Below are 24,313 nucleotides of genomic sequence, written 5' to 3' on the forward strand. Positions count from 1 at the left end.
TATAAGAATTTTTCATCTTCACATTTATTTGTTAATTGTGTCTGTATATATTAATATATGTTTTAAAGTAGTTTGCGTATATACAACTCTATTGTGTCTGAATGTTTTTTATTTAATTTTTATATAATGTAATTTATTTACTTTTATCCCTCTGTTCTTCCTTATTGTCTACCTGTCCCTTGTGTGCATTGTGAACCTAAAAATGACACATAATCATGCAATTAGTAAGCTATATTTTAATTATATATTCACATACATACATTCTTATTTGCTGGTATCAGTGTTAATTCTGTATCTACAGTCAATGATGGAGAACAGGGACTTAAACTTTTAGAGCTGTACAGTCTGATGCACACGTCTTGATGACTGGCAGCACCACTATGAAGGTACACTGATCTCTCCCAGCCTCCTCAACAGTCCGTCCAGCGTCTCCATGTTCTGTGCTTTGTCCTCCAGCAGCTCGTACCGCAGACTGGAGATGTCCTGCTTGATCTCCTTCAGCTCACCTGAACAAAACCAGACACAGAGGCATGAAAGACAAGACTGGACATGGATGCATCACTTAAATCAAGTTCAGTTAAGTTTCAGTATCATGCTGTTGAGTTTACCTTCAGTGATCTCGTCACTCTCTCTGTCTGTTTGGGCTTTGATGATGTAACGCTTTATCAGTCGCTTCATGATCTTCTGCAACCAGAGATCAAAAAAGTACTCAAACTGTTTGAATACATGCAGTTAACAACTGACTGCTTTCAGTTATCAAAAATGTCTTGCAGCATTGTTGTTGTGTTTTCACTTGTTTATTGAATTGTAATGATTGTTGATATGATCTGACCTGTTTTAAACCAGATAACTGAGTGTTTGTGTGCTTCTGCAGCTTAATGACAATCTTATCTGCTAAAAAGACATTTAAAATGACTGTCATACACCTGTCTCCCATGCCAGGACACTGTGCTTCATATCATCCTCAGAATCCATGAGGAACTAATATTCATAATATTAACAATAAATTATATTCTGAATTATTCTGTTTAAAGATTCCTGACATGAAATGTCCACCTCAAACTCCCTGTCCCAAATTTCACCCATTCTCATCTGGTCACCATAGTTTAGATAAAAAAAAAAAAAAAAATCTATGATCCAGAATGATTTTTTCAGGAAATTCTTATTTTGCTACATTAACATGTTTGTATTATATATAAAACCTAATTCCTAAAACAAAAATGTTGTGAAACCTACCTGATATCTGGTTGGCCTGCTCGAAGCACCGAATGAAGCTGAACTTTTGCCCACTCCGAGCTGGAAGAGTAAAGTGAAATTAATTTTACTGAATATAATTGTGACATTTCTCAGGTTAAACTTGACTGCAAGTCTGAGGTGCAACATGTGGTGCAGCAGTAACACCACTGGGAGGTGCTCAGGCTCTGCCTTTAAAGATCTACCAGGTATCATGGTTCTCTGATTGATACTGCATAAGATGAGAGTGGATTAATAATATGTATACATATGTAGTGAGGCGAGCCCCCGCCCCATTTGTTCCAGCCCGTAGGCGGAGGCAGGAAGTAACCGGGCAACAGCTGTTTTCAATCTAGCCTCCCCCTTAAAGGGAGTGGTAGGCAGCCCGGTGAGCGCTGTCTCGCCATTTCCAGAATTCGTGACTGCTGTGAAGGGTGCACATCAGCTTGAGGTATGCTTGTTACGAGGTTTTTGTATTGCGCTTTTTGCATGTACTGAATAGGGTTTCCCTGGCCTCCCCACAGGTGCAGTTCGCAGGTACACCTGAGCTGGCCGGCGTTGGCGTTAGCTCTCTAACTGTGTTTGTACCGTGCACCCGTAGGCCGGCACGTGTGGCGTGCTATGGTGCCCAGCTACCTATGTAAACTCGCAGCTAGAAGGTAGGCCCCTGCTTCATAAAACATAACTAATATACATAGTACAAGTACTAATGCGTACTTTTTGTAACAGGGACGGGGTTAACCTGGCGACGATCTCTGGAGAATTTAGCTCCACTCTGTGTGCTCGAGGTACTGCAGCATAGCTCTTAAGAGCCTATTTTGCCCTTGTAGCAGTCTGTAATGTTTCTTTTTTTTTGTTTGTTTTTATTAGGAGGAGCCCTGTGACCGCTGCTGTTCTTGTCCCGTATTTAATTGTGTGATAGCCTTAGAATCAGTAGTGGGTATTGTGCTGTATTTTGGTTTGAGTTTGTTTGTTATTTTTTTTCTTATGATCACTTTGTGTGTAAGGTTATTAGTTGAGTATCCTGTTTGGAGCTTAATAAGGTTCTTTTACTGTTGTTTTTATCTGTGCTAAACCACTGCCCAAGGGCTGTGAGTTGCTGGGTGTTATACTGGTAGCAGGCTGGTTGGGTGGCTAGGCCCGGCTGGTGGTGGGTGATTGGGTGGAGGGCTCACCGTTTCCTCCGGTCTTCCTTCTTGCATGTACTACTGCCTCCAATCTGTACCTTTTTCATAGTGAGTGTGAGCATTGGGTTTTATACTGCATGCCATTTTGAGTTGCTGTTCTAAATATTGCGTGCTTTTGTCTTGCAGTGTGAATGGGAGCAGGCGTCTGACACTGGTGGTGGTGGTGACACACCCTGATCTTCCCCCTCACTTACCCCAACCCGTGGGTGGGCACCCTTCCTTCCCCTGCACTGGTAACGCACCCCCTGCAACTATTTTAGAATTTTAGCATTTGGGGTTGTAATAAAGACAATTATATTTTTTAAATAACAGTCTCCTCTCTTTTCACAGACTTAATATCACCAGTACTTGCCTTGATTTTTAATAAATTATCCCGAGTTAAACTTGAAACGCACGTCTCTGCTCCTCATTTGCATTCTAAGAACTGATGTCTGAACCTGTTAAGTGTATATTCTCTGGGTGAAATTCCCAGAGTGGCGTTGTCGGGTCTATGTAGCCTGGGGTTTGGGTTAGACACCCCCTCTCCCCGGTCACAATCTGGCGTTGTCGGCAGGACTTGTAAAGCAGAGACGTGTCTTTCCAGTTTTTCTTCTTTGTTTTTTTTTTCTTTTTTTTTCCCCTGGCAGTTGGTTTAGTTCCTGTCTCTCTTGATTTGTTGTTTTGTGTATATATGCACTACTGAATTGAGATTTCTGAACTGTAACTTGGTAGCTTTCTGTTAGTGGGACAAGAACAGCAGTTGGCTGTGGATTTGACTTGGAGACTGTGCAACCAACGACACGTCTGGTTTGGAGGAGGATCCGTGCACCTGTTCACCAGACGTTGCTTCCTGTCACAAACTGACTTTGTTTCACAGATATGGAGGATCCGCAGGATTTGCGAGATCTGGTGATACAACTCAGGGCTGAAAAGGAACAGCTTGTACAGGAGCTCGCTGTAGCTCGAGCCCCTACTGCTAACCCCTTTTCTGATTCTGCTTCTGACCCCCCCAGGTCCTCTGCTCCTAGGGGTGTAGCTGCTGAACGGCTTCTGTATGTCCCCAGAGAGAGAAAATGTCCAGTGTTTCGCGGAGATGTAGGTATGGGTATAGTGGAGTGGGTTGAGGAGGTGCGTGCTAGCATGAGGGCCCGACACCTAGCGCCAATAGACCAGGCATATTTTATCTATGATCACTTGGAGGGATCTGCCAAGGACGAGATAAAATACAGGCCTAGGCACGATCGTGAGGATCCTGAGAGGGTTTTATCTATCCTGCAGGAAGTGTATGGGTGTTCACTGTCCTATGTTACTTTGCAGAAGGATTTCTTCTCCAGGAAGCAGGTAGAGGGTGAGTCACTACAAGAATACTCCCATGCTTTATTTGAGTTAATGGAGAAAATAATGAGAAATGCCCCTCAGGTTATACCAAACTCTGCTATTTTATTGAGAGATCAGTTTGTTGAATATGTTAACAATCCAGACCTTCGCCGGGCTCTCAAGCAGGTTGTCCGCGACAAGCCAGGGGCCACACTTCTTGATGTACGGAGCGAGGCCATTAGGTGGGAGAGGGAAGGTAGACCATCAGAAGGTAGGCCACGCAGCTTCTCAGTCCCCTCTATTTGTGCAACCCATACATCTAGAATGCCCGATAAAGTTTATGGCGTACCACCTCCCTCTGAGATGATTGAGTTAAAAAAAATGCTAAAGAAACAACAAGAACAACTTAATCAACTTTCTGAGCGCCTTTCACAATTACAGAACCCCCCGCGATGGCCTCAGCCCCATAGTAGTGGTCCTGTAATCTGTAGACGTTGTCAGCAACCAGGCCATTTTGCACGAAATTGTGACAATGAAAGGGTTATTCCTCAGGCTCAGCGACCCCAGCTTCACCCCACGCAAGGGGCAGTTCTCCAATATCAGCCATCGGAAAACTAATGCCCTCTGTTTTGCAGAGCCACAATTCAGAAGGGGGCAGTGCAGGCTCAGACCCTCAGGGTTCCATAGATGAACGATCTCTCTCTCAAATTGTGAGTCCTTGTCCACATGTTAAAGTATCTATTGGGGGGGTAGAGGTAAAATGTCTGCTTGATACAGGATCTATGGTCTCCACCATGAGGGAGACCTTTTTCCAGCAGCATTTTAGCAAGGCTCCTCATGCATGTCATTGGTTACAGCTCAAAGCAGCAAACGGACTCAGCATTCCATATGTGGGGTACGTAGAGCTTGATGTTGCTGTGCTGGGTACAGTCATCTCAAAAAGGGGAATTCTGATTGTAAAGGACCCTCCGGGGTCCTCTGACACTGATGTTCCCGGGGTATTAGGCATGAACGTGATTCGTGAATGTTATGCAGAGTTGTTTGGCCAACATGCTTCAACCCTTTTTGATCTCCCGCTCGTGAAAGAGGCTCCAGAAGTTTGGAAACGAGCTTTACAGAAGTGTCACGAGGCCCAGGTCAGAACATCAGTACGGGCCAGTGGAGTTGCCAGGGTGAGAGGGAGGCAGCCAGTCTACATTCCTGGGGGGACGGTAAAGTTGGTGGCATCAACTTGTTCCCAAAAATGTTTTGTTTCTTCTCATGCTGCTTTGTTTGAACCTTTTGCTAACCATGATGCCCTCCCCCCAGGTTTGCTAGTATCTCCAGCCATGGTCACAGTACAGGGAGGTACTGCGTACATCCCAGTGGTGAACGTTGGGACTACTGACACTAAACTGTCCCCTCGTTGTCCCCTAGGGCTGTTGAACCAGGCCCAGATAGTGAGCTTACCTGCAGGCATCAGTGAGGTCACCAAGGAGCCAGAGGGGTTGAGTGCTGTGGCCACTGTTGGTTCTCAGGTAGGCCAGGTGAGCAACATTTTAGACCCTATTGACTCTCTCGATCTAGGCAACCTGTCAGAGGAAGAACAAATTAAGGCACGGTCCCTTCTAAAAAAACATCAGTCTGTGTTTTCAGCTTTTGAAGGTGATTTGGGGTGTACTAATCTCATAGAACACGAAATCCCATTGACTGATGAGGTGCCTGTACGACAAAGGTTTAGGAGAATTCCTCCCTCCGATTATGATTCTGTGAAGGCCCATATTAACCAGCTCTTAGAGGCCCAGGTGATTCGAGAAAGTTGCAGCCCCTATGCATCCCCCATTGTCCTGGTCAAGAAGAAAGATGGCAGTCTGCGCATGTGCGTGGATTACCGTCAGCTGAACAGCAAGACTCGCAGAGATGCCTTTCCCCTACCTCGGATAGAGGAGTCCTTGGATGCTCTGTCTGGCGCACGGTGGTTCACAACGATGGACCTGGCAAGTGGCTATAATCAGGTGCCGGTGGCTGAGAAGGACAAGGTAAAAACGGCCTTTTGTACTCCTTTTGGTCTCTTTGAGTTTAACCGCATGCCCTTTGGCCTCTGTAATGCACCAGGTACATTCCAGAGACTAATGGAAAGGATTTTTGGAGCTCAACATTTTCAGACCCTGTTACTGTATCTGGATGATGTGATTGTCTTCTCCTCCACAGTAGATGAGCACCTTGAGCGCCTTGATTCAGTGCTGTCCCGCCTGAAACAAGAAAAGTTGAAAGTAAAGCTGGAGAAATGCTGCTTCTTTCAAACACAGGTAAACTACCTAGGTCATGTGATTTCAAAAGAGGGTGTGTCTACAGACCCAGGGAAGATCTCAGCGGTAGCAGATTGGGCAAGGCCCACCAGTGTGACAGAGCTGAGGTCATTCCTGGGCTTTGCTAGTTACTACAGACGATTTGTGGAAGGATTCGCCAAAATTGCAGCCCCCCTTAATCGCCTGGTTGCTGAACTAACAGACTCTCGTACAAAGAAAGCATCCCGGAAACTACTTGGGGAGTCTTGGACTGGTGAGTGTGAAAAGAGCTTCCACACCCTTAAATCCAGGTTAGTTAGTGCCCCTGTGCTGGCCTATGCTAACTTTTCTCTACCCTTCATTCTAGAAGTAGATGCCAGTCTCAGTGGATTGGGAGCAGTGCTGTCACAGGAGCAGGATGGCAAAATACGACCAGTAGCCTATGCCAGCAGAGCCCTGACTCGGTCAGAGAGAAACATGCCCAATTACAGCTCCATGAAACTTGAATTCTTGGCACTAAAGTGGGCCATGACTGAAAAATTTCGTGAGTATTTGCTCGGCCAAAAGTGTGTAGTGTGGACAGATAACAACCCCCTCAGCCACCTTAACACAGCAAAATTGGGTGCAACAGAACAGCGGTGGGCTGCCCAGCTCGCCGCTTTTGACTTCTCAATTCGCTACCGCTCAGGTCGCTCCAATGTTAATGCTGACTCCCTTTCCCGGCAGCACCAAACCCCCTATGCACTTCCAGGCCTAGAGGCAGCCCTCTTTGGAACTGCTCTCCCCAAGTCTCTGAGATGTCAGGAGACTAACGACCCACTACAGGTGACACAACTGTCTATGTCTGTCCTCCCCTCGTATTCACCTGACCACCTTGTCGCCCTCCAACACGCAGACCCGGTGTTGGGCCCCTTCCTCCAGTTTTGGCGCCGTAACCAGGCCCCCAACAAGATGGAACGCCGGACCCTCACAAGGCCTGTGCAAGAACTAGTGCGTCAATGGGACAGAGTGGTGGAAAAGGATGGCCTGGTGTACCGCCGCACCCTGCGACCAGATGGTGGAGAAGAGGTTTATCAGTTGCTATTACCTGTCTCTTTGAAGGAAGAGGTCCTCCAACAGCTACATCAGGGGCATGGCCACCAGGGGGTGGAAAGAACAACTGATTTGGTAAGGCAAAGGTGTTATTGGCCAGGGTTGTATCAAGATGTCAAGAACTGGTGTCAGCAGTGTGATCGTTGTGCCCTCGCCAAACCTGTACATCCCAATGTGAAAACGCCTATGGGCCACCTGTTGGCTTCCCGCCCCAATCAGATTCTGGCCATTGACTTTTCTTTATTAGAACGTGCTCGTGATGGAAGAGAACATGTCCTAATAATGACAGATGTTTTTTCAAAATTCACACAGGCTGTGCCAACAAGGGACCAAAGAGCCTCCACAGTGGCAGGGGTGCTGGTTCGGGAATGGTTCTACAGGTTTGGGGTGCCAGCACGGCTTCATTCTGATCAAGGTCGGAACTTCGAGAGCCAGTTGATCCAGCAGCTCTGTAGCCTTTATGGGGTGCAAAAGACCCACACCACCCCGTACCACCCCCAAGGGAATGGTCAGTGCGAAAGATTCAACAGGACTCTACATGGCCTGTTGCAGACCCTACCACCTGCAAAAAAATTGGATTGGCCTCATTACCTCCCACATGTAACCTTCTCATATAACACCACCACCCACCAGACCACCGGTGAGTCACCATACCTCTTAATGTTTGGTCAAGAACCCCAACTTCCTGTTGACTTCCTCCTTGGCAGGATTCGGGAACCAGCTATGGGTACAGTTAGTGACTGGCTACGGGAACACCGGCAGCGACTCCAGACTGCATTCGATGGTGCCAAGGACCGGATTCAAGCAGCAGCCCGCCTCAGGAAGGAGAGGCATGACCAACATGTCTCTGACAACAGATTGAGAGAGGGTGATGTGGTCTATTTGCAGGACAATCAGGCTCGAGGCAGGGTGAAGATTCAAGATGTTTGGTGCCCCACAAAATACCAGGTGGTGAAAGCCCCACCTGATGGGGGAGCTGTGTACTCTATTGCACCTCTGGATAATCCAGGAAGAGTTAAGCATGTCCATCGAATGTTGCTACGACCAGCCCCCTTAACCTGTCCTCTCCCCTGTAGGCCAAATCAGATGAAGGCAGTGAGACCCACCACCACCAGTGATGGACAAGAGGACCAGGGTGGTGAGTGGTTGGTTGTTCCCCTGCCAGCTGGGGAAGGAATGTCTACCGTTGCTCCTGACTCACCTGTTTCTCCTCTCCAGCAATGCAGGCCAGAAGAGTCCACTGTCATTGAGCTCCCTTGTTCAATCACGGAAGCTGCTGAACCTATGGAAGGCACCAGCAGTACTGAATCAAACGTAGTCCCCCTCCGTAGAAGTCAGCGCGGGACAGCAGGGAGGCATACCAACCCTTACAACCTCCCTATGACAGTAGCAGGAAGGGGGATAGGGGTTGCAACCTCTCAGGTCTCTGGGTCAGGTAATGTCTGCTAGTTTTAGGCCTGGGAGTTAATTGTCTAGCCGGCATTTATTTATCGTCGGGACGCCGATAGAAAGTGGGGGGTAGATTGTAGTGAGGCGAGCCCCCGCCCCATTTGTTCCAGCCCGTAGGCGGAGGCAGGAAGTAACCGGGCAACAGCTGTTTTCAATCTAGCCTCCCCCTTAAAGGGAGTGGTAGGCAGCCCGGTGAGCGCTGTCTCGCCATTTCCAGAATTCGTGACTGCTGTGAAGGGTGCACATCAGCTTGAGGTATGCTTGTTACGAGGTTTTTGTATTGCGCTTTTTGCATGTACTGAATAGGGTTTCCCTGGCCTCCCCACAGGTGCAGTTCGCAGGTACACCTGAGCTGGCCGGCGTTGGCGTTAGCTCTCTAACTGTGTTTGTACCGTGCACCCGTAGGCCGGCACGTGTGGCGTGCTATGGTGCCCAGCTACCTATGTAAACTCGCAGCTAGAAGGTAGGCCCCTGCTTCATAAAACATAACTAATATACATAGTACAAGTACTAATGCGTACTTTTTGTAACAGGGACGGGGTTAACCTGGCGACGATCTCTGGAGAATTTAGCTCCACTCTGTGTGCTCGAGGTACTGCAGCATAGCTCTTAAGAGCCTATTTTGCCCTTGTAGCAGTCTGTAATGTTTCTTTTTTTTTGTTTGTTTTTATTAGGAGGAGCCCTGTGACCGCTGCTGTTCTTGTCCCGTATTTAATTGTGTGATAGCCTTAGAATCAGTAGTGGGTATTGTGCTGTATTTTGGTTTGAGTTTGTTTGTTATTTTTTTTCTTATGATCACTTTGTGTGTAAGGTTATTAGTTGAGTATCCTGTTTGGAGCTTAATAAGGTTCTTTTACTGTTGTTTTTATCTGTGCTAAACCACTGCCCAAGGGCTGTGAGTTGCTGGGTGTTATACTGGTAGCAGGCTGGTTGGGTGGCTAGGCCCGGCTGGTGGTGGGTGATTGGGTGGAGGGCTCACCGTTTCCTCCGGTCTTCCTTCTTGCATGTACTACTGCCTCCAATCTGTACCTTTTTCATAGTGAGTGTGAGCATTGGGTTTTATACTGCATGCCATTTTGAGTTGCTGTTCTAAATATTGCGTGCTTTTGTCTTGCAGTGTGAATGGGAGCAGGCGTCTGACACTGGTGGTGGTGGTGACACACCCTGATCTTCCCCCTCACTTACCCCAACCCGTGGGTGGGCACCCTTCCTTCCCCTGCACTGGTAACGCACCCCCTGCAACTATTTTAGAATTTTAGCATTTGGGGTTGTAATAAAGACAATTATATTTTTTAAATAACAGTCTCCTCTCTTTTCACAGACTTAATATCACCAGTACTTGCCTTGATTTTTAATAAATTATCCCGAGTTAAACTTGAAACGCACGTCTCTGCTCCTCATTTGCATTCTAAGAACTGATGTCTGAACCTGTTAAGTGTATATTCTCTGGGTGAAATTCCCAGAGTGGCGTTGTCGGGTCTATGTAGCCTGGGGTTTGGGTTAGACACCCCCTCTCCCCGGTCACACATATATAAATATTCATATAATGAGGAGACCGGGGATGGCAGCAACACTTTTCAGCATCAGTAACTCAGTGGTTTTTCATGCTTGATCTCTCAAACTTTAATACTTGGTCCTATATTTAAATATAACATTCACTTAACATCTACAACACAATCACAGATTCTGTAGGTGAGGTCCATCCACACTATCAATTTATAAAAGAACTTTAGTTAAGAGTAAAGAAGAAACAGTTCATAATAATTTAAATGAAGGAACTCTGTCACTCACAACTGTGGAAAAACGTATGATATCTCAAGGATGCCTTGAAGGAATTCCTTCACACTTTGCACGTTACATGAAAATTACATGACCATTTGAACTGATGGATGAACTGATTAGATTTTGGTGGTCAAAGGTCACTATGATCTCACAAAACCTGTTTTTGTCCGTAACTGAAGAATTTATTCACTAATTATGACAAGATTTCCCACAAATTTCTAACAAGATACTCGCAGTTACGCTGATGAGTAACTACTTACCATACTTGCCAACCGTGAAACCTCAAAAATAGAGAGGGATTCAAACCAAATATTTTATAGTTTCAGAGACTTTGCTTCCTGCATTTTGGTGACTTTTAAGGAGGAAAATAAGGAAGAAAATACCAAAATTGCAAGTACACTGCAACAGTATTTTTATGTTGAATTAATTTTACTTTTAGTTCTCATCAGTTTTCATTTATGCAATAAATTGTTACCCTGCCGCTACAATAAAACAGTCATGGAAGATTTAACAAAATGCACGTCCCTTTCCTTTAAAGCTCTCTTTCCAGGAAGTCTGGTTTGATGTGGCTGTATTGTTGTCCGGGTGGAAACAGTAGACTTATGGAGTCATAGAGGTGAGGCTATACACGCTGCATAGTGCCACAAATGGGTTGTGATAATGAAAAGGAAAAAAAGATGTGAAAATCTGTCATAAATCAGGAGAAATGCAGGAAAATATGTCTCCTGGGAAAACTGGGAGGCTTGGCAAGTATGTTAGTTACATGTAATTGCATTCTAAAATAAAAATGCAATTTTAACCTGTTACAGTTACTGTAAAAAAAAAACTATGTAATTAGATTCCAATTACTTGTCAAAATGTTGGTGGTAACAAAAGGGTTACGTCCAAATATTATTTTGGGTTGCCTTGGTGACAAGGCTGAGTATCAGTGCCCTGTCTAGTTCTATTAAAAGTCTATCAAATTCTCTTGTGATCACAAAAATGGTATTATAAGATACTGATGACATCACCACCGCACTTTTCTGATTGGTCTCACTGACAGCGTTACAACTAACCCCTCCAGCCACATTGTGTGGTACCTGGTTGAGCTGTGTCCCACTTTTCTCTTCACTGTGTCCGGCCACATACTGCAGGAGCAGGGACTTGATGGCCGTAGCCAGTCCCAGCATAGATTTTGGACTGGGGACAAGGTTGAAGGGCACAGGGAGCGTCCGTCCCTCCTCAAAATAGGAGAACCAGAGTTTGGCCCGAGCAAACTTCCACTCAACATCAGCATCGTCCTAAAGAAAAGATGAAAACAAGATGAAAATTACACAAAAGATGTAACAAGACAAAACAGAGAGGGAGACTCGACCGTGGAGAAAAGATGACTTTCAGTTAGCCCCGAGAAATGTCCTTCAGAGGGACACTTTTTACTTTTATACTTTAAGCCCATTTCAGAGCCTGAACTTTTTCATGTTTACTTTTGGTACTTTACTTTTACTTTTTAATGATTTTAAAAGGTCATCACTCCATATTTGCATGTTGTGGGTGATTGCTTATGAATCTTTGTTTTTCACAGCCAGTCTCTCATTGTGTTATAATGGAAAAACTTCCAGAAATATTTAAGTACTGAGAAGCCATGACAGTCACAGTCTGAAAAGACACATGAGGCACATAAGCTGCTCATATATGCTGCCTTCAAATGGAACTCGTAATTACAACATGGAAAGTCATGAACACGACTTGTGAACTCAGGGCTTTCAGAAAATTTCTACTTATTAGGTTGTGAATACCTCATAAGCGGGGTGTTCATATGGACTATACTCGTGAACACAGTAAATGTGACCCCATTTGAAGGCAGCTTTAATTACATTCCTCCCGCCAAAAGATGAAAAATATTTAAACACTTCTCATTCCACTGTCCGTATTTTGTGAGATTGTTTTTGATGACAAACCTCAATCTCCTGGAAAGAACTGTTAATCATGGCGATGAGCATGTTGAGCAGCACAATCACCATGGTAACGTTGTAAACCCCGTACAGCACGTAACCAATGTTCTCGATGAATTTGTGTCCATTGTTGATCACGACAGACCTGACCTCTGACAGTCCAAAGATAGCCCAGAACAACGTCTTGAAGCTCTCCTCCAGGCTGGACGGACGCACGCAGAAGGAAATGAGGGGAGAAGAGAGGAAAGTTATTTTTGACTTCAAACAAACCATTAATCATCAGAACGGAAACTTTAAAGCTGCTGTGAGAGAAAAGCAACGGAAGACAAAAATGGTTTTTAGGCAGTTTTCTTAGTGTTCAGCCCTATGTTTATGTTACTGCTCCCTAACTTCAAAGCATGTCATGCATTTTTAGCTGCTGCTATATTTCCATTAATTTTACTTATGCATGAAAATAACTTGCAGAGACTAAAAATGCTTAAGATATGTAATCCATTATATCATATTTCTTTTCCTATATATTAACTGTGAAAATGCAGTTGCAGCTTTTATAAAGCAATGGGTCAAATCTGAGGGGTCAAAACATGACTAAAGGGATATAAAAGATAAAAATATGACATGTAGGTTCTTTCTTTCTGTCTTTTCTGTCATCTTGTTCGTATAATTTTGCCTCTTCTGGCCTCTAAAAATGCCTCAAATTAAATAATCTGACAAGGAAAAATAATTTTGGCTGCACTGCTGACAGTTCATGTCCAAACAAAGCCCATAACCTGTGATAAGGAGTCCCACACTAACTGCTTAATTTTAAAGGGTGATAGTAAGAAAATGCTGGGCATTACTCTTTTGAAGTATCTTGAGCTGCATATTTCAATAAAAATCCCTGATTTGAATATTATCCGCATTACAACTCACTTTTTTTTTAATGTAAGAAAATATTAAAATGTGAACAAAGCTTTATGACATTCATGTTTTCATTTATCATTGTCTTTTGGGTTAGATTTTCTGAACATCCAGCTTGAGGCTTTTTGACATCTGACTCTCATGTAGATATTTAAGAATAAATCAAAATTAATAAATGAAGGCCACAGTTGGATTAACTTTAAAGCTAGAGTTTGGCACAGGTGCTTGCTCAGGATGAGGCTTTAGGATCAGGAAATAAATGATATACAGAACCCACCTTAAGGCCAATTTTGTAATATTACGTTATTATGTCCAAGTAATGTTGCAATTGATGGTAATCCAACCTTGATCCACAAATTGTTCAAATTATGGGCTAGTGTCTAAATCTGAAGCAACTGTTTACACTGGGATGCACCAACAAAAATTAATTTAGTACTGCCATGACATTAAATACACAGCTACTGAAAGGTAAGGAAACCTAAAAGCATGTTTGAACAAATGCAGCTGTGTGCAGTAAATGTCTCACGTGGTGAAGGCGTCATTCTGCTTCGCCCCCAGGTAATATGAGTACAGGTTGAACATGCCGATCATGAACGCCAGGAAAACCAAGATGAAGATGACCATGAACTTGAAGATGTCCTTGACAGTCCTGCCTAATGAGATCTGCAGTGGACCGAAGCTCTCGTTGGCTGGGAGGATGTAGGCAATCCGAGAGAAGCTCAGCACCACTGCAACCGCGTACAGGCCCTCCGACACCAGCTGGGGATCTGACGGCAACCAGTAAATACGTGCTACAAAAACAGAACATATGTGACAAACTAAGTATAATAATAGGGATAGAAAAAAAGGGGAAAACATTCTCTCTCTATTTTCTTTGCACATGAAATTGATCTCTTTCTGCCTCCAATGATTTAAAAAAATACACATTTTACAGATTCACAAGCTAAAGATGTTGGGAACCACTGAACTGAGCAACTGTTACCTATATTTTTCTTCAGAACACTTGATTAGTGTAAAATTGGTCTGTTTATCCTGTTTTTCTTTAACTTCCAAATGAAAACAAGAAAATTCAGACAGAGACTGCTGGTGTTTGGCTCAGTGTTCGAAGCCAACAGACATCATCTCAGCTGTAGTAGAACACAATGTTTATACATGAAGTAAATGATGGTGGTCTGTTAGTCTGTGCAGGTGTGTGAGCATGCTCACCCAGTGTAAAGTAGTGTATCTCAGGCGGCAGTGTGACATTAATCAGTGTTGTGTAGTGTGTGTGTACATAGGTCTGGGCTAAGTCAGCATGTCTCAGAGTGGCGAAGCGGCAGCTGAAAGAGGCGAGGAAGATCGCCAGCATCCCAAAGTCCAGGAAGTTCCACGGTTCGAGGAGGTACTCCCCCGGCCCTTGACTCCAGATCTCCTTCACCTCAGCCCAGATCATCCCTGCAGCGGCACAAGTCAAATAGTGAAATGCACGGGGTGACATGATAATTTTCGAACAGTTCTCATTCCCAGGTTTTCACATCACTTGACATCTTATATCGACACACAAGGTACCCTTCAGCATCTGTATAAGGTAAAACAGGCTTTCAAGTAAATTCAATGTAAACCCATCCATCAGATGACTTAGTATAAAGAGCGCGAAAAAATGCATATAACGTTATTTAATGTTACAAAACATTGCATGTGTTAAGTGACTAACCTAACCCAACCCAACCTAACATAACATAACCTAACCAAATGTAACATAATGGAGCATGATATAACAGAAGAGAACCTATTGTAACCGAACTCAACCTAACCTGAGGTAGCCTAGCCTAACCTAACCTAAAGTAGCCTAACCTTACCAAATGTAACGTAGCAGAACATGAAGTAATAGAACATTTAGTAACAGAACATGACATAACAGGATGGAAACTAATGTGGTGTAACCTGACCTAACCCTAAGTAGCATAGCCTAATCTAAACCCAACCTAACCTTACATGACATAACATAACCCAATCATTTCACAGTAGCACGGCAGCGTCTCATACAGAAACTAAAGGGTACCTTGTGCATCAGTATGAAACACTGAGAGCTGTGACAAAGTCATTGGGAGGCCTATTTGACAACCTGGAATGAGAAGGGGTTCTGTTTTCAGACACTCACCCATGACCCATGAAATGATGAGGATCTCCATCCACGTGAAGGGCGTTGTGGTCATACGGTAGAGCAGCAGCGGGTCAAGTTGGGGTGCTCCGGGGTGCTGATGGTGGGTCATGTTAGGCAACAGCGTGGTGCCAGCAAAACGGTCGGCAGCATTCAGGATCAGGAGACCCAGAAAGATTGTGAAGGATGAGGCATGGGCCACAAACTTCATGAAGGGGCTCCGCATCACTTTCCCCACCTGAGCAAGAGAGATGAAACAATAGGAGGATGAGAGAAAGAATACCCTGCAGGAAATCAAACGTTTGTGACATTTGTGACCATAAATGTTACATACTCTGCTGCACGGAGCGATCCAGTAAGCTAGAGCCAGTCCAGGTAGTCCGATAGCCACCGCCAGCACCACCAGCAATTTGATAGCAGTGGTCTGTTGTCTCAGGCCGGGCAGATTCTCGTACCAGATACTCAGCAGCTGCTGCTGGCAGTTTGGATGAGCCACAAACTGAAGGGCATATACATTACAGGGAAAATGAGATGGTGAGAGAAAACAGTGGAATGAGCCAGTGGAGGGAAAGAATCATCATGGCGCTACTTCCATACAGCGAGCAAGCAAACTCAGAAAAAAATGTCCAGATGTACTATGAGTGATGTCACAGCAGCACCTGTTGATTTCTCTCTCCGCAGATGAGTAAGTTCAGTGTCTAACTTATTTATTCATAACATAATTTTCTTAAGTCAGCGTTGTTTTTATATAATTGGAGTTTACTTATGTGTAACTCCCTGCAGCTTCCCATTTTCCTTCCAAACCTTGACCTTTTTGAGGATATTCCTGTAAAGAAGGTGCTGTGGATCATATAAGACGTACCGCTTCTCAGCCTCATTAATTAGTCTCTCGTCGTGGTGGATAAGTATCATGTTAGTGTTCATGCCTCATCATCTGCTCATCATGTAGTTGAGAGCTGAAGCCTTTTTGAAAACTCTCTGTACATTCAAGGATGTGCAACATCAAGACAATAGTCCAAGAAGCTACCAAATCCACACTGCTTACAACATAAGCGCATCCTGAAAGCTCTGAGCTTAAAGCTCAAAACTTTTCAGCAGCAGTCTCACATCTTAAATCTTACGTCTCAAGTCTCTGAATTCATCAAGGCTTTTTTTTTGTAAGTCATTGTTGCAGCTACATTATGACATAAGGACACAACTTTGACAAACAATAAACAAGTTGATTAAATGTTCACTGTGATTTTTTCATTTTAATGACAAGATGTGAAATAAGTGGCTGGCTGGAAGTTCTGAAATCAGTCAGTTTTCAAGATCTCTTGACCATTGCCTCTGTGTCATTTCCTGTTTGTAGTCATACTAACCTTCTTGAGTTCGTACTTGATGGCTAATTTGAGCCGTGTGAGGGAGGGGCGGCCTGGTGGTTCATAGCTGTCATCAGAGTCAGTTTCTCCGCTCAATATGGCCTCCACCTCCTCAGTGCTGCGACACAGATCCAGAAGGCCCACCACATAGTCTTTACACTGGCTGGACAGACGGCAGTAGTCGTTCTACAAATACAATGAGGATAAATGTGCACCTGTGAGTGAAACAATGTGTTGACTCTGTGGTTTATTCATGTAGAAATAATTTGTTATTGTCACTATTACACTTGCACTTTAACAATAACAAAATAATTTCTAGCATTTTATGTAAACAAACCACAGCATGTCCAACCCACCTAATACCATCTCAGCAGTAAAAATCAATATATAATGTGTTTCTAGGCTTTAAGGAAAATTGCAGTCAAAAAAAAAGAAAAAAGAAACAAGCAATAATGTCAGTCTCACTGACAAACATTTCAAACACAAGAGTCAGTTCTTCATTTAACATTAAGAACTTATGTAGAACTTATTATACAGATACAGATACAGATGTCTGTCTTCTCTCAACAAGGTCTGTGGATTATCTTTTGAGTGGTGGAGTATCTTACCAACACTAAACACTGAGTGCAATTTAGTCCCATTATATTGGAGAGAAAGCAGCTATCTCTGCAGCTGATATCTCAAAAATTCAGAAAATCGCTGAAAGAATCAGGACAAATAAATAGCACTACAGGCCAAAGGGAGAATATGTATTACTAATTTTGGGGTGAACTGTTATTTTAATGAAAAAAATTACTTGATTCCATGGAATTCCTGTTTAATCCTTTATATTGTAAGGTTATAATAATGACACACAAGATTGTTGTTATACAAAGAAAAGTGTTATTTGTGTGAGTAGTGCATTTGGATTGTGACATTTATTTATTGTACAGTACCCCTAGTACAGTAAACTGTCCTACTGTAAGCCTAATGCGTGTCAAACAACAATGTCAACAGCAACTACAAGATCTAGAGCCTCGTCTGTTCTGTTTCCTCTTTCAAGGCTCATAAACTGTTCTTGTGTTTACTGGCAGCTTTTCGTGGCAGCTGGCTGGCAGAGACGTGGTAAGTATAGTTTCTGTGTATTTGACATTGAGGTGGTTTTCAGGGCACATGCACAGAAGCACTAACAAGTGGGGAATGGTGGTTACAGAAACTTAAAGTATACAAGGCAACAGGGTTGGGAGGGTTCCTTTAAAACTGTATTCTGATACCATTACTCATCATCTGTTAAAGAATGAAGTCAGTAACCTAATCCTGCAGTTGGATTGTGTAGCTAATATTAGCGGTTGGTCTGTGTAGCGAACGTTTGTGGTTAGTCTGTAAATGTTTCTGTAAATTAGATGTTGAGTCCTTGGATGACAACTGGATTTTCACAGCTGAAGGCAGAGCTGTCACTGTGCTGTGATGTTGTTCCCCTTTTCAGATTTTAAGACAAAATAATTGCAAAGTTTCCACCCATTTACAACATGATTTGACTAAAGGACAAGATAATGAATTAATTGCAAGATAAACTGGTTTCACTGAGATTAGAGTAATGTTGTGTGTTGTAATATTTACAAAATATATTTGTAATCTGATTACATCTTTTTAATTTGTAACTCCAATGGAATCCAGTCACCTTTTTTTGTGTTACGTAATGCTGTTACACGTAATCCGTTACTCCTCAACCCTGCAAGGCAGACACATCTTGTTGGACCTGACATCGTTGTTTTTCATCTTTAACATTATTTTCACCTTAAATTCTTTCTCGATATCAGCCAGCATGGCCAGTTCATTGCTGAGCTCCAGGGCTGCCAGCACCGGGTCTTCGTTGGACAGGGAGAGGTAAGCAGGACTGGCGAGTCCTCTGTATGCGTTGATCCTTGATCGAGAGTGGCTGAAGGAGTCAAACTGCTGCTGGTAGTTACAGGAGTCGCAGCCACAGAAGTAATCATGAGGAGGGTCAATGCGAGCCCCTTTACTGAGCAGGGTGTGAACGATCTCATACTCCTGACAGTGCGCTGCAAGGATCAGTGGAGTAACATCATGGGAGAACCTGTGGGAATGTACACGCACAAAAACTTAAAAAATATTAATATTTCTAACAAAAAAGTGAACCTTATCATCATATGTGCAGGAAACAGTCTGTCACACTGCGATAAAATTCTTAATCTGTGAATCCTACAGCAATATCAAGTGGTCTAATAAAAAGTACAGGTAAATGTGGACATCTTTAACAATGTTCATCAGTGAGTTCAAACTAAAATCAACATGTCTGTGACATTATGACATTCACAAATGGAGCATAGAGTTAGCAGATGTATCACACTGCATCATCCTGTTAGCATCATGCTTCCCCATCAATAGCTCGCTCACCAGCTGTTTGGCTACCAGCTGACTATTCATGTCCAGTCATATTTGTACAGGTGTAAATTTATGACAATGCACTTTCTACCACAGCTTCCTCCACCACTTCAGATTCCTCCTTATGTGTGAGTTTTGATTCTTGTGACTTTACAAAGATCAGATATTGTTGTTTTTGTTTGTTGGAGAAAAAGGTCAACATTTTAGGAAATTTGCATGCTTGTAGCAAAAAAAAAAAGTTTTTCAAGGTTTTCAACAAAATGCAGTGCAGTCATGAATGCACACAGGTCCGCTGATCGCACACGCACGCGCGCGCACACACACACACACACACACACGTATGATCGCCTTCAGGCTTATACCTAGCAGAGACAGAAACAACTTGAGTAGGTTTAGGAACAAAACTTACTTGGGTGGGTTTAAGAAAAGATGGTTTGAATCTCAGGTTCACTTTTAAACACAACCACATAGGACGTTATCTGAACTTCAGTCCAAAAGCTTTTGCATGTGACTAACACCAAACAAATCCAGTCAGGGGCATTCAGGAGGTACTCTTACCTTGTCCCATCTTCATCATAAGCATAGAAGTCATCCAACATGTCCACTTGAGCAGGACTCGCTGTCAGACGATGAGCATCTCTAAACGCTGGGTGACATAACAGGGCTTCTGTGATGCGAACATAACCTTTACCTACAACACAAACACACAAACATAAGGCAAAGCTGTTGGTGTGTTTTGGTATCTGACGGCTCAACAGTAACCTCACCAAACTCATGTCGCTCACCACCCACTAACAGCAGCTGAATAAACTGGAGCTTTATGTTTCGAACAATAGTAAATAAGATGTGTATTCACAAGGAACTGTGCTTTTACAGGTGTCAGGATCTCCCTAATTTAATCTACCAGTCCAATTTTATGCATGTATCTGTAGCTTGTTAGCTAGCTAGTCTGTATCATTTTGCTGTCACTGTATCACTGTCTTTTTGGAAAGAATTTCTGAAGAATTTCTTCTGAGGAAGAAAGCTGATCATGTGATTTGACTCAAAACTCAAAACAATCTGCCTCTCAACGAAGTGTGGAGAACATTTGGTTGAATCATGCAAGTTGCACTTGGTGAAAACCGTTCTTTTTTTTTTCTTTTTTTACTTAACCTGACATATCAGATGGTTTGTGACACAGAACCATCTGACAAGTTATCCTTGGAAACAGATTGGAAAAGGGCAGGGACTTTCAAAAAATACAGGTGATTGGATGAACCATCTATCATGGTCTATTATCAGCTAACTTTGACCAATCATCAAACCATGCCAGCAACAGGACATAGCAGGAGACCGGAGCAACTGATAAGTCAAAGTCGTACAGAACTCAGTCAGGAGAAGGTGTAGGAGCTATTAGTCTAGTATTTGTATTATGTTGGCAGTTTAAATAGTTAACAAAGGTTATGTAAACTGACTCTATTAAAGGTGGGGTGAGTCATTTTAGAGAAAGACAATGATATTTGGACACAACAGCCAAACAAACACACCCCTCCCTTTAGTGCTCCTTCAGAAGCTCCGCCCCTCAAATTTGTGAATGTGCATTGCCAAGGAAACGACACAACTGAGCAATATGGTGGAATCCAGCGCATCTGCAGCCTGAAGTTACCAGTAGCCTCAATGAGGGAAGGTAATATTTTATTGGTATGAAAATACAGATGTGGAGAGGCCTAGGGCAGAGCTGAGGCACAGAGCCGACAGAGAGCTGCTGAGCACTGGAGAGCTTTTGGGGAGAGAGCCAGGGACAGACCAGATGCCGACTCCTTTACTGGCAGGAGGGGTGCTCAGAGTTCATGTATCAAACTTTTGGGATTGAAAAGCGGATTTATCATCACTCCTGCTTCTCATCCTGTATGCAGCAGTGACACATGGTGATGTTGCGGACCAATTCACAGGCAAGAGGAGAGCTCAGAGTTTGTTTTTTATACATTCGGGATTAAAGAGTAGATTTATCTTCACTCCTACACTTTTGTACATTTGACCCCTGGACGACCTGCATTATCAGCTTTCTGTCATGTGTGATTAACTCTTTAAATTAGGGTTGCAAATTCAAAAAATCGACAAAATGCTCACATTTCAGTTAGTTATTTGGCTCACATCACAAAAAACAAACATGATGTGATGTGAGCCAAATAAATGTTTGTCTTCCCAGACCTGAGATGTGCTACCTTTTTAATATTTTAGAGTTGTTTACTGGATTTTGGGTTTAGCACTCCACTGAGAATCCCATTGTTGAAGTGCAACCTCTTTCTCTGAATTTAGGGTTGCAAATTGTCAGCACTTTCCTCAATCAATCATTGGTAAAATTAAGGATAAATTAATTGATTAATCGTTATCATCCCTGCTTTCAAAGTATTGTTGGCCCTTATATACACACATTCACAAATGCAAACATCTTACTGATGGCTAACAGGAGGGCGTCACCCACTCTGGACAAATCCGTCCTCCTCAGCAGCAGCTCTGTCACCTCCAGATGTTCGTTGCCCACAGCCAGCTGCAAGGCATTCTGACCCATGTAGTCCACAGCGTTGACATTCAAATTAGGGATGTGTAGCAGCATGCGCCGCACTTCTGGTATGTTGCCATACTCAGCTGCCTCCAGGAACCGCTGCTCAACCTCGGACAGGCTGGGCGAAGGAGCTGAGAACATGTAGGCAGGACCACGAAGAGCCTGGCGTCGTTTAACAGCTATGACACGAGCCAAGAGCTGCCTCTCAGAGCTGCTGTGGCTACCAGAGAGACAGGAGACATAAACACATGGTATAGAATGTCCAATGTTGCTGTTTTTTTCTATTTGAAAACTGGTCACTATTCATTTACATTATTTGTGAGACTGTGAAACACTGTTTTCCTGTGAAATCCAGCAGTATTTTGCAGACTGACAAAATAAACCTGACCTTAACTCTATATGGTAATATAAACTGGCTTGTTTTTCACTACATTATTTTAACAAAATAGAGGTGACAATTTCTCAAGAAATTGCAATATGAATGCTGGATGTTGAAAAGTTTAACTGCATCAATGACTTTAAGAGCTGAATAATATCAACAAAGGACTGCTGAAAAGCTGATTCTGAACTGACTTCCTGCCTTGAATTTATATGAGGAAGCAATTGAAGACTAAGATTACAGTCGACCCTTTCAAACAGTGGTGGGGACATGTTGTCAGTGTAGTTACACCTGTGTACCAACATGAAGCCTTTTGGAAGCCACTCTTCTGTTACTTTTGACCCAGTTTCACATTTGATATCAAAGGCTTAGGATGTTGTTAAAAGGATTTAATCAAAAAGAACAAATACAGCTTTCACCCCTCTTACAGGGACAATTCACCCCAAAATCAAAAATACATATTTCTCCACAAGCCTGAAAGTTTTTTTTTTTTTTTTTTTTTTTTTTGCTATTTTGCCTTCTAATATTATGGAACAAGATAGCACTCGACTTGTGGTGTGTGAAATACCACAAAAACAAAAAAAACAAAAAAAAAAACAAACAAAACAACAACATTGTGTCTTTCCAGAAATCATTACCTGGATAGTTCCTTTCTACCAAACCACTCCTATCAACAGTATCACCGAGGAGAAGGAAACATAAATCTATTCATGGACGACAGGTTACAGCTCAGCTGAGGAAGACGCCATTAATGTTTACATCCTGCGCTGTCATAAACACAAGCCTCTTGTCCATGAGCAGATGAATATCAAAATAATCTAAAAGGAACAAATAGTACTACAGGCCAGAGGAAATATATTTCATTTTAATTTGGGCCTAATCTGTCCCTTTAAAAGCATCACAAGCAATCTGCTTCAAGCTTTTATTTGGAACAGTTTTGGGGAAAAGAATCATACAAAAACCCTTTAAAAAGAGCTGAGGAGAAATAATGAATATTCTGATAGAATTAGATTAAAAATTATTTGACCCAGTAAATATAAAACTGCAGAGTGCTGATACAGTTAAACACATCATCTGTCAAAATCAAATGAGGACCTTTTTATATCTGTAGTATTACCAGTACTTATTTCCCAGTGTTAATTTTAAACGTTACTATAATCAACAAAGTTTGGAAAATCTTAAAATAGATAAGAATAGAGATAAGCATGTAAACCAATATATACTCAACAAAAATATAAACACATCTTTTTTTGTTTTTGCTCTCAATTTTCATGAGTTGAAGTAAAAAAAAACTAAGTCAAATTTTGTTCACAATGTTGTCAAAATCCCTGTTAGTGAGCACTTCTCCTTTGTCAAGATAATCCATCCACCTGACAGGTGCGGCACATAGAGGTGCAGGATTGTTGCAGAGGTGTGACTTGGACTTGGCCACAATAAAAGACCACTTTAAAATGTGTAGTTTTATCTTGAAAAAAATTTTTAGGCACTGAACTGTGGCTATTTCACATAAAACTACAGGTACCATTTTTCCCCCCAGGAGGACAAAGTGATGACCTCTCTACTCTGTCTCTGATTGTCTTGTCTTGATGTTTAATCATACACAAAACTACCATGTGAGCTTTTTCATATGTCAGCATATGTCGGCATAGGAGAACCTACAGTGGATGCTTGATTATATAATTGTTCTATTGTGTTATATTCAAATATAAATTTTAACACAGAAATACCCCAAAATATCCTCGCATAACTTAAATGATTAATAAAAAATATTAAACAAATACTGTAAAAATACTACATTTTATCAATAATTCTATTACTTTAACAAAACTTGAAGCCAAAGTCACACCTGGCCACTACTTACACATCTGGCTGGGTAGGGGATGTAAATGAAGGACTTACCCGAGGCATCGTCCAGTGCAGCAGTTCTCGTACTCATGCTCATCGTACATGAGCAGGTTATCACGGCTCCGCGCCCTGGGGCTGTCGGTGTAACCCGCAGGTTGGCTATTAAGGTGACCCGCTGGCAGCCTGTGGTTCATCCCGGAGGTGATACGGGCTCTGATACAGGCAATGCTACAGGTTCATATGAACAAGTAATCCTGTGGCATGACTCTCTCCCTCTCTCCCTCCCTGTGTCTCCCTCCCTCCCCCTCTGGTTCTCTGCGTCCTTGAGAAAGAATGCATCCTTCGGGGCCCCACTATACTTTTATTTACAAGACTCATTGAACTTTACAGATGTGGAGGGCAGCTCAGTGTTATGACTAAACACACTGAGGGTTATACTGGGGATATATATGGCCATTTTTGTCTTGGTGGCTTCATCTGAAATCTACAAACACTTCCTCTGAAGTTGCTATCTGCATTAG

General features: G+C 42.8%; 1 protein-coding gene and 1 long non-coding RNA gene across 2 annotated transcripts; one reads left to right on the plus strand and one right to left on the minus strand.

The window, feature by feature from the left end:
- Nucleotides 1-221: 221 nt before the first annotated feature.
- On the minus strand, nt 222-23,986 carry trpc6a (transient receptor potential cation channel, subfamily C, member 6a). The gene is made up of 14 exons (XM_084731207.1): nt 23,847-23,986; nt 21,460-21,788; nt 19,582-19,714; nt 18,415-18,715; nt 16,639-16,824; nt 15,612-15,776; nt 15,278-15,515; nt 14,344-14,571; nt 13,664-13,928; nt 12,244-12,439; nt 11,386-11,586; nt 1,237-1,296; nt 609-684; nt 222-506 (listed from the first exon to the last, which is right to left on the minus strand). Exons 1-14 carry the CDS (start codon nt 23,984-23,986, stop codon nt 379-381), a joined length of 2,646 nt encoding a protein of 881 aa, XP_084587333.1. The 3' UTR covers nt 222-378.
- On the plus strand, nt 1,504-2,810 carry LOC146318997 (uncharacterized). The gene is made up of 4 exons (XR_014771601.1): nt 1,504-1,684; nt 1,758-1,892; nt 1,963-2,021; nt 2,547-2,810. It is a non-coding gene; the product is annotated as an uncharacterized LOC146318997 (long non-coding RNA).
- Nucleotides 23,987-24,313: the final 327 nt, after the last annotated feature.

This window comes from Lutjanus erythropterus, chromosome 11, assembly GCF_056507025.1.
Source record: "Lutjanus erythropterus isolate fLutEry1 chromosome 11, fLutEry1.hap2, whole genome shotgun sequence".
In the NCBI taxonomy this organism is placed as follows: Eukaryota; Metazoa; Chordata; class Actinopteri; order Lutjaniformes; family Lutjanidae; genus Lutjanus; species Lutjanus erythropterus.